Source organism: Sporothrix schenckii (genome assembly GCF_000961545.1).
Source record: "Sporothrix schenckii 1099-18 chromosome Unknown Cont38, whole genome shotgun sequence".
NCBI classification, from domain to species: Eukaryota; Fungi; Ascomycota; class Sordariomycetes; order Ophiostomatales; family Ophiostomataceae; genus Sporothrix; species Sporothrix schenckii.
In genome coordinates this window covers 2962168-2977575 of record NW_015971139.1, presented here as the reverse complement: position 1 = coordinate 2977575, position 15408 = coordinate 2962168, and the positions used below count along the sequence as shown (strand labels likewise).

Below are 15408 nucleotides of genomic sequence, written 5' to 3'. Positions count from 1 at the left end.
TAATAATAGGGCACCATCGTTCGCAATACCAATCGTCAGCGACGTGCCGTTTGCGTCCCATACACCGCCAAGTTGACCGTTCTTCCCCTCTCTTTGCCCTCGGCCGTGTCAGCAAAACACAACGTTCTCAGGTTCTCCTCATCTGCCGCGCCTGTGCATCATAGCGTCACGTCGACGTCGCCATTCGTCAGTTTCCCCTCTCGGACCCTTTTTGGTTCGTCTCCAATTTTTACGAACCCTGCCTGATTCCATTGCCCTTTTTCTTTTACGGTATCGAGACTCTTTCGACGCGCCGAAAGAATGCCACCTTGGCAAGTTCTGTCACCAAAGATTTGAGGCTCGTTTGGGGAATAAACAGGAAGGACGGCAGGGTATCAAGGCTCTCAGTCATTTGGTGCCAGCGTAGTTTGTTTTGCTTGTGTCTTCTTGTTTCGTCGTGCCATTCCCCTTCTCTCCTTCTTCGAACCATGCGTACAAAGCACACATACTGGCACGTACAACTGCCGGCCAACAGGTTGGTCACCCTTGACCGTTGGCCCACAAAGAGAACCCCGCTGGCAGCATGTCTCCGAAGCGTCGTTTTTTGGTAGTTTTTAGTTGTTTTGGCCGCTTTGGTCATGGTCATCCCCAGTCTCGCCCAATCCCCATCCACTAACACGGCCGGACTCTTATTTCCCCACATGGAGACTCTCAAGTTCCCCAGAATTGGCTGTCACTCTGTTGGCGTCAGTCTGTTTTCATCCGTCGTAAGGTCTCTCGTCTCGAACGATTGCCTCCCGCATTTGTTTCCTGGTTTCTGGTTCCAGGGATGGTGGGTTCGCTCGATTCCCGTGTCTAGGCCTGGACCTTCGGCACTCGTACTGCTTGTGTCTGTGTGTCTGTCCCTGCGTGTGCAATGGGACTCTCGTCTATTCCCAGGAAGCTTTCTTCCTAGGTTGGCGCGTCTCTTATATAGCTCCAGGACGCTGCATCGTGGTCAGTTTGGCTTCCTTGTTTACATTTCTTGACATTTCTCTCCACCCTTTTCCGGCCAGCTGCCTTTTTTCTTTCCTGTCTACATCTCATATTCGTCATGGCCGAATCCAAGTCCGACGGGGTCGAGATCCAGTCGGCCGCTCCCGCCGAGGTCGAGCCCGGCAACACAACCAACACAGTCCACGCCGAGCACACGAATCCCCACGACCATGCCGAGCTCGACGTCGTGCCCATCGAAGAAGAGGCGGTGCGCAATGCCGTGCACATCCATCTGAGCTGGCGGTCCTGGCTGGTTGTGTTTATCACTTGTTTTGCGTGGGTGTCCTCCATGCGTTCTCCCCTTGCCTCCCCCTTGTTCTGTGCCTACTAACTCGTCCCCTCATTTCTCCAGCATCATGGCTCAGGTGTTTGTCGTGGTGGCGGCCGGCTCGGTCATTGCCTTTATCGTGCGCGACCTGGGCGACGCCAGCATCTCGGGCTGGATCATCCAGGGCCCGCTGCTGATGCAGAGCGTGCTGTCGCCGATTGTGGGCCGGCTGTCGGACGTGCTGGACCGCAAGTTTCTGGCGGCGGGCCCGCCGCTGGTGGCCTTTGTGGGCGCCGTGGTGTCGGCCAAGGCGACGTCGATGGCCATGCTGATTGGCGGCGGCATCCTAATCGGCACGACGCTGGCGACCATTGCCATTGTGCAGGCGATCCCGTCCGAGGTGCTGCCGCTCAAGTACCGCGCGCTGGCCAACGGCTTTGCGTTTTTGGGCGGCGCCGTGGGCGGCCTGGTCGGGTCGCTGGGCGCGGGCGCCGTGACGAATGCGTCGCCGTCGGGGTGGCGGTCCATCTTTTGGATCCAGGCGGCCTTTCACCTGGCGACGAGCCTGGGCCTGTTTTTGTTCTACTGGCCGAAGAGACCCGCGCGGTCGGCGGAGGACCGGCTGTCCGTCTGGGGCTACGTGTGGGCGTGCGACCCGGTGGGCTCGCTGCTGTTTGTGGCGGGCGCGACGCTGACGCTGCTGGCGCTCGACTGGGGCGGCGGCACGTACGCGTGGTCGGACGCGCACGTGGCGGCGCCACTCGCGATAGGGCTGGCGCTGCTCGTGGCGTTTGGCGCGTACGAGTGGAAGGGCCGCCGCGACGGGCTGCTGGCGCACGTCTTTTTCGCGCACAACGCCAACTTTGCGCTGTCCGTGTTTGCCTTTGCCGTCGAGGGCTGGATCTTCTACTCGGCCGTCAACTCGGTGGTGCCGCAGATTGTGCTGAACCTGGGCTTCCAGACGAACGCCTGGCGCATCTCCATCCGCCAGCTGAGCTACACGCTGGCGACCATGTTCACGTCCGTCCCCATCACGCTCTACGCCACCTACTACAAGGACCTCAAGACCCCGCTGCTCGTCACCTTTGTGCTCTTCTTTGTCGTCACCGTCGCCTACGCCAACGTCCGGCCGCACTGGAACGCCGCCCAGATCGGCATCAGCGTGCTCGCCGGCATCGGCCAGTCCGGCCCGCTGACGCTGCTCGTCGCCTGCGTCCAGTTCACCGCGCCCCACGCCTACCTCTCGACCGCCACGGGCCTCGCCTTTTCGGCGCGCGCCATCGGCGGCGCCTTTGGCTCCGCCGTCCTCGACGCCATCATCAACGGCTACATCAACAGCCACTACGCGCCGGCCGTAAGCGACGCCGCCGTGCAGGCCGGGCTGCCAGCGTCCAGCGCCCCCGCGCTCCTCGCCGCGTTTGCCGCGGGCGACGTCGGCTCGGCCGACGTCCCCGGGGCCACGGCGGCCGTCTGGGCCGCGGCGGTCACGGCCAGCCGCGCCGAGTATGCGCACGCGTACCGGCTGGCGTGGTCGAGCATCATTCCGTTTGTGGTGCTGGCGACGGCGGCGGTGGCGTGTCTGCGCGGGGTCAAGGCGCTGATGACGGAGAAGGTGGAGGCGACGGTGGAGAGGGTGGAGGAGGAGGCGACCAAGGTGTGACCGGCGCGGTGTACATAGGCCGACGTAGTAGGTAGACCGACGCATGTACTTAATTGACGAGACAGCAGAGACAGTAATGAGCAGTAATACAACAGAACAAGCATCTCGTATCGTCGGCAACGAGAAGGATACGATGCAAAGATGATCAGTGGAAGAGCCAATTAATATGAATGGCATCACGATAACACTCGACCACTTTATGTTGACTACCAGGCGCGACGTAATTAGGCGGAGGATGCGGTTGGGCTGACGGCGGGCCACACGACCTGCAGTGGGAGATTTGTCGCAGTCGGCCATGGAGGTCGGCCATGGAGGGCCAGCACACGTTCTACGCATCCCATATCCGGCAGATTCCTTTACGATCCTGCACCGAGTGGCCGCTCTCTACACACTGCAAAGAGCAAAGGATCGCGAAGGCGCGTGTGGATGCGTATGGAATGAGCGGCGGTCGTGTTGATCCAGTCTGCAACCTTTCCACAGTAATTAACGACAAGCGAACGTGTTCCGTGTTCCACTGGTGATGCCCGTGGCGAGTCATGCAGAAGTGCATGAAGTCGACGGATATAAAGAGTCGAGTCGACGCAAGACGGACAGTCTGACAGCTCACAGAAAAAAGGCCCCAAGACAACAGCGCACAACAACCGTACTGCCACACGCCCCTACACCATCGCCATGAAGTTTACCGTCGCCTTTGCGGCCCTCGTGGCCGTCGCCGCTGCCGCACCGGCCAACAACGTGCGTGCTGTTGACAATGTCGACACCGTCGAGACCGTCGACACCGCGCAGCTGTGCATCCACATTCGGGGTAGGTGATGTCACACCCAACAGCCGTCACATAGAGCGCGTGCTAACCCTTTTCCGCTGTCCCCCCCCCCCCCCCCCCACCCCCAGCCTGCGTCGAAGCATTGGCCCCCTCGATCAAGGCGTGCGCGCTGGCCGCCGCCGACAAGGGCCGCGACCTGCACGAGGACGCCGACTGTCTCAGTGAGGCGGTGGGCGCGGTGTCGACGGTGGTGAGTTGGGTGTAGGGATTCTTTGTGTGCTCGTGCGTATACGATGCTAACAAAAATATAGCCCGACGCGTGCAAGAGTTGCATGTAGTGGAGAGTGAAGGTGGATTGTGGACTGGACAGTGGCCTTTGTCATATCTACAATTAGTTGTTTGTAGCGTATCTCGCCCGTGTTGTCCACAGAAATCAATAAACCAAACAACCAAACAAATCAAACCGCGTCTATTCGTTTCATACAATCCCTGTCTCTTCGACGGGATCCTCCTTGGCTGTTCCAAAAATAACAACCGACAAGATCAGAGATCCGCACAGTTGTGGGACAAACTGTGGACTCGCTGTCCGATGTCCTCTTTACGACGTATGTTCATTAGCGTATTGTTTTCAAGTACAGTTGTACAACTGTAAAAATGGAAAGCAAAGCACGACCTGACGACGTACCAAATAGAAAATAAGAACCCAAACAAATGAACAGCAGTCAACTCACAGTCCTACCACAGCCTTTTCTCATGTCGTAGATCAGCTCTCATAATAAATGCAGCACAAACTCGGCCAGCAATTCCACCTTGCTCTTGGATAGTCCAAGTCGTTTTCTTTAAAGAAAAAAAAAGAAAAGAAAAAAGAAAATAAAAATAATAAAAGAAAATAAAAATAAAAGAAAAGAAATCCCGCCAATCCCCCTTCTCTCCTCTTATCCACTCATAATCAAAGAGCATGTCACTGCATGTCCGAGTTCCGGCAGGCACTTATCACAACGCCGTTCCCTATGCCCTATGCAGGTCACAGTCCTGCAGCCCCTGCTCCGGCACTCAAGTCGCTGCGGGAACACCGCCTCGTCGTAGCTCTCATAAATACAGCGTAACGTTTCAACAGCCTCTGGCCTCTCGGAGCCTCCTTCACTACACTCTGTACAGTCCTTCCCGTCTCTCTCGTCTCTTTTCTGTTTCCTTGACGTCGTACTCTACCATGCTCGTCTTAAGAGTCCCCAAAAAGGAAACGGTCCGGGGAGGCCAGCCAACAGAATAGAACCGATCACGGCCCCAGAAATAAAAACGAAAAAAGAAATGGAAAGTGTACGAACGACCCGCACAATAACCATCAATACATCGTACAACAAACGCCGAGAAGAGAAAATCCGGTCAGTCCGTCTGCCACTCCACCTCGTATTCCGCGACCGACCCCGGTCTGACACGAAAACCCAACCCAGACTACGAAAGCATACGAGAAAGGCGTGTGTCGTCACGAAATAAATGTTTCTTTACTCGTCGCGCCTCGCAATACGATCGATGCTGTCGTCCGGGTACCCCGTCGACATACCACATCGACATAAACTGAGTAGGCAGAGACACAGCCAACCCAGTCAGCTCCCTCCGTGCCACATCCACATGTCGTACTCGTCCGTATTTCGCATGTACATGCAAATGTCGTCCAATGTCGTGGTAGTCGTCGTCCTCTAAAGTGGACTTGGAAGCATGAAATCTTTTATGGCTTTGCATTTTTTATGTCGCATTTATGTCTTTATGTCGCCTCTTTTATGTCCTCGGTTGCTCGATCGACACACCTCTTATTTGAATCGTCTCGTTTGTCCTCACGTTCTCGATGGCTTGTGTTCTTTTCCTTTTTTTCATTCTTTTTTCTTTCCTTCTTCTCCCCTTCTTCTCTCCATCCTCTCGTCAACTCTGCCACGCAGCCACCAAAGTCGGTCACAGCGCCCAACCTGCATCGGACACTGCATCTGCGGCTGAGCGGCGACTGAGACAATAAACACACTCGGCCACAGCACAGATAGAGAAGAGTCGAGTTCCCAAACAAAAGAGACAACATCTTTCTGTCCTCAACTACGATCCTTATTCAACATCTTTCTCGCCATTCCTGCTTTGTTCTGGTGGCATCTCATCTCATATCTACGATTGCACTACAACGACAGCACACACCACACACTCACCTTCACGATGCCGGCCTTCTCCACTGTGCCGCCGGCACTCTCCAGTCAAGCAGTGCCCGTCTCATCAGTCTCACCCGCTTCGTCACTCCCAACAGCCGCACCAACATCCGCACCAACATCATCCTTCCTCGAATCCCTGTCACAACCCTCGCTGTCACCATCCTCGCAAATATCCGCCTCTTCATTCCCCCCACAGCCCCTCCACCACGTCGTCGTCGCCCTCCGCGGCAACGTCACCACCCATCCGACGCCGAGCTCGTCCACCACGCCGACGCTCATCTCTTCCGACTCCAAGGCCCACGCGGGTGCCTCGTCCAACAAATGGCTGCCTGGTGTCATCGTGGCCGCTGTCGTCGCCGTCGTTGCTGCTGCGGCCTTGGCCACGTGGCTGACGTTCCGCCGCCGCCGCCGCCAGCGCTACGAGCAGGCCCGGCAGCACGACCCTCAGCTCACCCCGGACCAGTTCCGCCGCCGCAGCCACATGAGCGAGGCCGCCCTGATGGCTGAGGCCGAGCGCGAGCGCCGCCACATGATCCGCAAGTCGCTTCTGAGCCGGAGTTCGGCGAGCCTGAGCTACCTGGGGGCGGCGGGCGAAGTCGCGGGCGAAGTCGCCGGGGACCAGGGCGCGCAGGACGACATGGAGGACGGCTACCGCGGCGTGCCCCTCTACCAGCGTCAGCCCGTGCCGAGGCCGCCGTTGCAGCCACAGACGCAGACACAGCCCCAGACGCAGCCGTCTGCCGGCCAGTGGGACCTCGCCCACCACGACAATCTGACCCCACTGGACACGCTGGCACCCCTGGCCACCGCATCCCTCATCCCGGCGCCGCTCAACGTGTCGCCGCCTGTCTCCGCCGCCGCCGCTCCGCCGGCCCGCCGCGACGACGACACGGAATGGACCGCCGCCCTGCGCCGCTACCACCCGCACCTCACGCTCGACAACGTCGTCGAAGAGTCGGAGAGCGCGTTGGACCAACCGTTGGACCAGCCGTTGGCGGGTGATGTTGGCGTGGACAGCGACCGCCCGGCCAGCCCGCCCGTCCCGCCGCGCTCGTGGCTGCGGCCCCTGTCCGTGGTGCGCCCCGATGCCACCGCGGGCGTCGTCAACCTTGCGCCGGCCGGCCCGCTTCGTCAAGACAGCACAGCGAGCCAGGCCAACGGCTTCACGGCGCGGCAGGTCCACGCCGACCCGCGCAACGCGCTGGCGCACCCCAGCGACGCCGCGACGACGAGTCCGACGTCGCTGTACTCGGTGGACTTTTCGCAGGGCGGCGTGGGCGGCAGCGGGCGGCGGAGGAGTGCAGGGCGGTAGGCGGTGGGTGGATGCGTTGGCAGAGAAAAACTGTATACTATTGTATCTATAGAGTAGACAAACCTTGTACTGAGTAATGTTAATGGAAAGAGCGAGCGCTTCTCTTTGGCATTGAAAACGCTTTACTACATGTACCCATGCACATGTACCCATGCACCTATCCGTGCTCACATAAGATTCTCGGCGCTTCTGCCTGGTGCCAGACCGGTCCGTCTGACCAATCAAAGCGCACCATCCCAGCGACGGTGGCGAAACAGAGGCCAACCGCTTGTTTCTGGGGCTATTTGGTTATGGGCAGCCTCTTCTCCCTGCCTCATTGTCGCCCTTCCACTTCTGCCTTCGACAACCTCTTTTTTTGCGTCGTCTTGCTTCTCGTCGCCGTCGCAGCTGTCGCCCGTCGCCCGTCGCCATCGATTGTTTTGACTTTCTCTGCTCGTTTCTTTCGATCCGACGGCGCGCCTCTTTCGTTTAGTCGTCGGCGACCTTGTTCTCTTTTGCTGTTCGCTCATCGCGCGTCTCGTTCAATCTCAATTTGCTCCTCTGCGAAGAGATTCAATCCGTTCGTGTTCGACGTTTCTGATACCTTTGGCATCATCATTGTCATCGAAAATACCTCGTGAACACATCGATCCATCGTTCTCTTCGCTCCACGGGGACGCCTTGACTGGTTTTTGAGACAGACGACACGACCGACGACGCGGACGCCGCACGAATCTTTGTTTCGTGCTCTCCATCGTGCCCTTGAACCTGCCTGACACTTTTCTGATACCCTGTGCTTTCTTTTCTTCTTGCTTCTCATCTACCCGTAGCGTCGTCGGTCCGCCCGACGACTTGTTTCTTCGCCCACCACGCATTCACCGCTCTTCCGTCAGCTGGCCCTCACCATCCTGTCGGACAAGACGGACGCGCAGACAAGCGACCTGACGCCCGCCGAGGCGACAAAGAGCATTGTGTTGGTGCTCGACACGCTGGACGCGAAGAAGCGGCTGGCGTCCAAGAAACGCAAGCCAAGACAGACGTCGACGAAGGTGACCAGGCCGGCCACTGCCAAGTCGCAGCCGACGCGGACCCAAACCAAGCTCGTCGCCGCGACCCGTAAGCCTCTCGAGGAGCTGCATAACAAGCCATCTCCTTCGGCCACACGTGCTGCCGCCGCCGCCGCCACCACCAAAATGGACGCTGCCACGGCCACGGCCACCGCCAACGCGGCGCGCGACGCGTACAAGGAGAACCTCGACAACATTGTCATGTGCCCCGACTGCAAGGAGTTCCCGCCCAACCTGGTCGAGGAGTTTTCGAGCGGCGACATGGTGTGCGACTCGTGCGGCCTCGTCGTGGGCCCGCGCATCATCGACAGCCGGTCCGAGTGGCGCACGTTTGCCAACGACGACCAGGGCAACGACGACCCGTCGCGCGTGGGCGAGTCGGCCAACTCGCTGGCCAACGACGAGGGCCTGCGCACGCAGGTGGACATGCGGGCGGCCAACGGCAAGCTGGCGGGCAAGCTCAACAGCATCAACAAGAAGTCGCAGTCGGAGAAGCTCAACAACGACCTGCAAGAGGGCTTCCGCGCCATCAGCGGGCTCGTCGACATGATGCAGACGAGCGGCATCGTCGGCCAGACGGCCATGCACATCTACAAGCTGGCCTACGAGCACGGCCAGCTCAAGGGCAAGCCGCGCGAGGCCGTCATCGCCGGCTGCATCTTTATCGCGTGCCGCCAGTGCGGCGTGCCGCGCACGTTTCGCGAGATCTACGCCATCACGCGCGTCACGAAAAAGGAGATTGGGCGCGTCTTCAAGTCGCTCGAGAGCTTTCTGAGCAAGATCCAGGAGAAAAACCCGCAGGCCAGCGCGGCGCAGGGCGTCAAGGACTACAAGGCGTCGTCGTCGACGACGGCCGAGGAGCTCTGCACGCGCTACTGCTCGCTGCTCGGGTTCCGCAACACGCCGCGCATGGAGAAGATCAGCAAGGCGCTGGCCCGCAAGACCACGGGCATCCCCGACCTCGCCGGCCGCTCGCCGCTGTCCGTCGCCGCCGCCTGCATCTACTTTGCCTCGCAGTACCTCGACGACCCGCGCGCGTCCAAGGACATTGCCTCCATTGCCGGCGTCAGCGACGGCACCATCAAGACGGCCTACCGCTTTCTCTACAACACGCGCACCACGCTCGTCGAGCCCGACTGGCACGGCGACCTCGACAAGCTGTCGAGCAGCTAGAGCACTGCCGGCACCCGTCGAGGAAGCAGCGTGGGGGGCAAACTGTCGGGGGCACTGGCGGGGGCACACGAAGAGGATGAGAAGGACCAAAAGGACCAGATGGATCCGAAAGACCACATGGGCCTTAAAGACACACCGGGGGATCACAGAGACCACACGGGGAACACGAGCGCAGACGGTACATAGCCAGCCGTTTTGAACGAAACGACGAGCCACGGCTTCGTCTAGATCGATCTGGGGCAATAAAGGAGAGCGAAAAGAAATACCCAAAAGGCCATGAAAATATACAGAGTACCATGGAAATGTCGACAGCAGGAGGGACTGCCTGTTTGACCAGAAGGGTTGCTTGCGAGGGTTGCTTTTAATCTGGTTGTATCTGGTTTCTATTTTTTTTTTCTTTTCTTTTTTTTTCTTTTTTTTTTGCTCGCTGCTTTTTTTCTTATTTTTTTATCACAGGGCATGCCTCGCTCGGCCGCACAATGTTGCACGTCGGTATTTGATCCGGGCGGTCCCCACGATTCATGATATGCGGCTCAAGCAGTGGGCAGCACAATCACTCCGACCCCCTTTCGAAAGATTGGCAACCACTTGCACCAAAACGAGTGACAGGGTCGGAGGTCCAAAGGGGCAGACGGACTACGGACTACGGACTGGGTGTGCCATGAGCCGACCTCGAGAGAGAGCCGTTTTCACCCGTCGTCAGTTGTCAGTTGTCCAGACGGATCACACAAAAGCACAAGCAAAAAAAATAACATAGACCACGCACACACAAAAAAATAAGAAAACAAGAAAACGATTGAAAAAAATCAATCCAGGCAAAGGAATCAACAGACGGGGCAAATGGAAATTGGTGGGATGTCGGAACGGTTTCTCATGACGACAAGACGCCGTCTATGTATGCCCCAATTAAGTCCAAGTCCTTTCTCTGACTTGTTTTTGCTTCCATCAACTTTGTGCTCATTGTCATGCTGATTTCCTACTTCTCTTGTTTTTTTTGAAGGAGTCGTTCCGGACCCAAAGCGTTGTTGTGAGTGCGGATGTTTTTTCCATGTATCTCGAGATCGTCGGTAGATTCATATTCAATGAAAAGCGCTGCCATTCCACATTGCGTCGCAAAGGGGTGACTCTCGTCGAGGTATTCAAAAGACGTCTTGGCATCGTGAAATCAAAAACTAAAAAAAGAAACGGCGCGTGCCAGTACATGTCCTCCGTTCAAAAAGGTCCTGTCGCATGTCAACTGCCGTAGCGTGCCCGAGACCGCCAAATGCCAGACGAGCAGCCTGCGGAAATTCGGGTTGGACGTTTGCTCCCCGGCCCACTGGCTGAGCCACGGCGCAAATCCAGCCTTGAAGGGGGAAATTGCCCCAAAGATCGTATCGACGTATTGCGGCTGTTGGGTGTCAGCAAACATGGATTGTGCAGTCATAACATCTCCGAGCAGCTGTCCTCTGTCATCGTAAAGCTTCTTTTTTGAGGATCGCTCTCGTGTGTCCTCTCTTTTGTGTCTGCCCATCGCACTTCACCCTCTTCCTCATGATGACAAAAGTATCGATGATGCCAGGCTTGCCACGGGCGTTCAGCCCCAACAGCCGTTCCGTTTTCGTCTGTTTTCCGTTGGCAGACAGAACGGGGCGCAGTGTCCTTCTGTATGTACGCTGTGCTCGACAGTATGAGTGCATCAGGCTAAACCGTCCTTGGACCCTGCGACGGGCAGAGCCAGCCAACTGGGGCGCACTTTGATGATTCAACACCGCCACAAACTGGCCATGTCAAGGTGTGTGTCGGGGCTCGCACTGCACCACGGATTAAGCCTGTAAGGACAGGACGTGCAGACTGGGGTTGCAGAAAGGACAATCGGGAGGACCGTTGCATTCTTGGTAGTCGTACTTCGTAAAGAGGATTGCCGTCCCTGCAATTCGAGGGTCCAAAATGAACGGAATGCAGGGCACAGTGGGTTTCTGCTGACAGGCGCGCTGTTATTGGTTGAATTGGGGCGCAGGAAGATGAGACGGAGCAGATGAGTGCTGACATTTGTATGTTGAGTCGTACTTTGTACCACAGCTGCGCAGTTTACTTTGTATGAACTGTGAGATTAGGGGTTTGCAGCCGGCGGGTCGTGTCATGGCCCCGTCCGCAAACTCTCCCAGAGCAGGACCGCGCAGTGAACTCCCAACGACGCCAGCCACAACCAGCGCCTTTACCTCACGATACACGCGCACCTTCAGCCCCTCGCGCTCACTTCTCACTCGTCTGGTCTCATCGTCTGACAGGTTACACTTGTCCTCTGTCGGCACTGCAAAACGGCCAGCCACTGTCAATGGGGATCGCACAAAGTGTAAAGCAAAAAGCAAAAACCACAACTGCACCTTATTTCCTATTCCACTGACTGTCTCCGTCGTCTCGCATTCTCCGTATTATTTTATGTCAACGGCTCTTAAAGTATCTTTGTACTGTTCTAACCTGTCAACGGTCGTCTCTCGATTCGCTGTCTCCTGTCTCAGTCTCCAGCGGGTCAGCAGTGCGCCAACGCGTAGTTTAGCTCCTGTCGCCGTTTGGTCCCTGGCAGCAGTCTGACAGCAGCCTGACGAAGGAAAGCGTAAATCCGTGCATGCCTGCCTCTTGTGAGCTAAAACATCGTGGGTCCACCCAATTTAGGGTGCAACAAAAAGAGAAGGAATGAGGACAAAAAAAGAGGAAAGAGCTCAGCAACACCAGTTCGTCGTATGTCGTACGAATGTATTCTGTACGAAATACTAGATGAAGAATCAAAGGAGGCAGGAGCACAGCAAAGGTCGACCCGCTCAGATCCGCTCCTTCCTTCGTCCTCGACAAATGCGCCTGCCGTCGCGGCGCGCCCAGCCCAGCTCCTTCCTGCGAGGAATGAGGCTTGGCAGCCGGAAGGGAAGCTAGAGATAGAGAAGCTAGAGCGAGTCCTGTCCCCCTTTCCCCTTTCCCCTTTTTGCTCTCGCCGGCCCCCCCCCCCCCCCTCCTCACCACCAAATCCTTTTTTATTTTTATATTCCTGCGGCTCGTCTTACGACTAGGGCCTTGGGGCCTTGTCGTGCCAAAAGGCTTTTTGCCCAGTACTTTGAAATCTCACGTCCTTCGAGTCGCTCACTCTGTTTAGCTGACGCCTCGTTTCGTGTCGTTCCTTTTCCCCTGGGGCTCGATTCCTCCGTCTTCTTTCCCTTCTTTTCTTCGTTTTTTCTTTTTCTTTTCCTCCGCTTCGTCTATCGCCTGTCGCCTGTCGTCTGCCGTCTCTTTCTTTCTGTCTCCTGCTTCGTTTCTGGGTCTACTGTTCTTGGATCGATTGAATTTATCTGTTTGCCTCGTCCGCTCTGATTTTGTCTTGTTTGTCTTGATTTGTCTCCCTCTTCCTCCCGCCGCCTCATCTCTTGTCGCCCTGACTATCCATTCCTCGGCGTCGAGATCGCCCCAACTCCCGTTCCGACGTCGCCGATCCGATTTTATTTTCGGGCTTTCAGTACTCACGTTCCTGGAAACAAGTACGTCGACCGAGTCACGTCGACCGAGCACCTCCGGACGCGTTCATCTTCTCCGTCACGTTTTGGCTTGACTCCGACTCCGACTGCTCCGGGCAAACGAAACCTTTGCATTCTCCCTCACACAGCACACCGCCCCTCTCACACACGTCCACCATGCGCGTATCAATACAGGCCCTCCTGGCCCTCCTCGGTGCTACTGCTACCGCCTCGGCCTCCGCGCCAGCGGCTCCCCTCGACCTCGCCGAGTGCCTCCACACCCGCGCCGCCTCGCTCGCGAGCCACGCCGCCTGCGGCCATGCCGGCAGCATCGAATTCTGCCTCGAGAACCGCCTGCCGACGTCCTCGCACGACATCTCCGCCGCGGTCCTGGCCCAGTGCTTTGTCAACGCCGGCTGCCAGCCCGACGAGGCCCTGATCGAGGCCACCTGGACCATCCAGCAGTGCGCGCGCCCCGCGGCGGAGAAGAATGCTGCCGCCGCCGAGCTGCGCCGCCGCAAGCCCGTCGCCAACCCGGTGCCTGTGCCGACGCCGACCGCTGCCGCTGATGCCAATGCCGATGCCAAGTACCTCGCCGCCACCCCGCTCCTGCCACGCGCCGACAGCACGTTTACCGGCACCCACACTACCTCGCTGATCTGCCTCACCACCACCACCGTTTCCACCACCGTCTGCCCCGTCCAGTCTACCGGCCCCGCCGCCGGCAAGACCACCCTGTCCTGCTTCTCGACCGTGGCTCTCTTCCCCACCTGCGCTGCCGGCCTCATGTGCGACACCGACAGCGCCCTCGGCGAGACCACCTGCATGAAGCTGGAAAACAACCCCGGCGCCGCCGGCATCGTCATTGCCATTGTCTTTGGCGCGGGCCTCGTCCTTGCCATCTCCACCATGTGCTTCTTCTGCTGCCGCGAGCGCCGCCAGCACTCCCGCATGGCCAAGGCCGCCGAGGCCGCCGCCATTGCGCGCCAGGCCGCCATTGACAGCAAGAAGCCCAGCGCCGGCGTCCGCAACATGAGCGCCAGCCTGCAGGGCGGCGGCGGCGACTCGCAGCCCCTGATGCCGCCGTCGCACCAGCACCAGCAGAGCCAGTACCTGCCACCGTCGGCGTCGACGACCACGCTGGGTGGCGGCAGCGTTCTGCCCCGCAGCGAGACAAGCGGCGACATTGCGACGGGGCCCAACCCGTTTGCGGACCACCAGCAGCTGCGGTAGGCGGCGACGAGGGAAGGCAACGCGCGGAAGGCGCGTGCGCGAAAGCCAACAACTCTGGCGTGCGAGCAGACAGCTGACTGCGACCGACTGCGAGGTGTATAATTGAGCGTCCGAGCGAAACACGTCAAGACCACGGGGCCAGGGAAACAGGAGGCGAGAGGTCAGGCAAAAGGAAGTCGACGTTGTAAAAAGACTTCATCTTTACTTGGATAATGTCTGGTGCTGCTCGTTTGTGATTTACTGCGTGTTGGCTCTTTTTTTTGTTTTTTTGTTTTTGATTTTGTAATATGCCTTGCCTTTGGGATTTCCTCTTCGTCTTTTCTTTCTTTTGGCATCATAGCACTCTAGCAATTATTTTCAGACACTTGACATATTACCCACCCACTTCTGCCCGTTCAATGTGCCTGGTTCTCCTGACAGCGGCGCCCGATCCAACGTCAGTGCACGACCAACGTTGGCCTTTGGCGTGGCCATGAAGACGTAAAGTCATATACGGTGAATGAGCAGCCGCCTTCAATACACCACGGCCATTGATAGTGTAGACGCCTTGTTTTGTGTCCTCCCATGTTTATTAATGAGGCTTGAGCGGCGGCGTTACACAAGTGGACGAGTGCAAGCATCACGCTCACGAGGTACAACGTCTTGCCGCATTGTTTGCAGTATCGCACAGGTAGACCAACGGGCGTGCGAGCCTGTGCCGGGGTGTGTTGCGATGGAGATGTACTTGCATCGAGGGTTCCATAGACGTTGTGGCGTCTCAGTGAAAAGAAAAGGATAGATGATGAAAAATGTACGATATTCTACAGCGGTTCTTCTACAAGCAGCACGACACATTCATATTGACAAAACAGTATAACCAACTGCTCGACCTGGCAGATCACTATACGATTTTACGAGTTTCTCTGCGCAATTCGTCAAGCAGTTGGATTTACGAATCCTCTTTGTTTACTTGGATGTTCCCTCTCCGCGTTTAATGTTTAATTGCATGTCAAAACGTGCACGGAAGACAGCGTAATTACACGAATAGCGGGGCGGGACAGCAAAACCACCAACAACGGACAAAACAGCACCCCGTAAAAGGGGTTGCGGGGTATTTTCAACCACTAATACAGCGTATGGGCTAGCGGTTCTAGGCTTGTCAGGGGCTTCCCGTCCAGACGCCCGTCTGTTTACTGGTCTTTTGAGGCCGGGACGCCACATGCTGTTTCCCACTAGACCGCTAGAAAGGATTTGCTCAGGCGATTTTCGTCTGGTTCTGCCGCCTGTCT

General features: G+C 57.6%; 5 protein-coding genes across 5 annotated transcripts; all 5 read left to right on the top strand.

Annotated features, from left to right (window-relative positions):
• Positions 1-1072: 1072 nt before the first annotated feature.
• On the top strand, positions 1073-2942 carry SPSK_06110 (uncharacterized protein; the record flags this gene model as incomplete). Its single annotated transcript, XM_016732817.1, has 2 exons — positions 1073-1290; positions 1367-2942. The coding sequence occupies 2 exons, from the start codon at positions 1073-1075 to the stop codon at positions 2940-2942; spliced, it is 1794 nt and encodes a 597-aa protein (XP_016592673.1).
• A 672-nt stretch (positions 2943-3614) lies between these two features.
• On the top strand, positions 3615-4043 carry SPSK_06722 (calcium-binding protein precursor; the record flags this gene model as incomplete). The annotated part of the gene is made up of 3 exons (XM_016733420.1): positions 3615-3747; positions 3834-3955; positions 4017-4043. The coding sequence occupies 3 exons, from the start codon at positions 3615-3617 to the stop codon at positions 4041-4043; spliced, it is 282 nt and encodes a 93-aa protein (XP_016592672.1).
• A 1858-nt stretch (positions 4044-5901) lies between these two features.
• On the top strand, positions 5902-7206 carry SPSK_06316 (uncharacterized protein; the record flags this gene model as incomplete). The annotated part of the gene is made up of 1 exon (XM_016733022.1): positions 5902-7206. One exon carries the CDS (start codon positions 5902-5904, stop codon positions 7204-7206), a length of 1305 nt encoding a protein of 434 aa, XP_016592671.1.
• Positions 7207-8378: 1172 nt separating this feature from the next.
• On the top strand, positions 8379-9425 carry SPSK_06440 (transcription initiation factor TFIIB; the record flags this gene model as incomplete). Its single annotated transcript, XM_016733146.1, has 1 exon — positions 8379-9425. One exon carries the CDS (start codon positions 8379-8381, stop codon positions 9423-9425), a length of 1047 nt encoding a protein of 348 aa, XP_016592670.1.
• Positions 9426-13084: 3659 nt separating this feature from the next.
• Positions 13085-14140, top strand: SPSK_06438 (uncharacterized protein; the record flags this gene model as incomplete). The annotated part of the gene is made up of 1 exon (XM_016733144.1): positions 13085-14140. One exon carries the CDS (start codon positions 13085-13087, stop codon positions 14138-14140), a length of 1056 nt encoding a protein of 351 aa, XP_016592669.1.
• Between the last annotated feature and the right edge of the window lie 1268 nt (positions 14141-15408).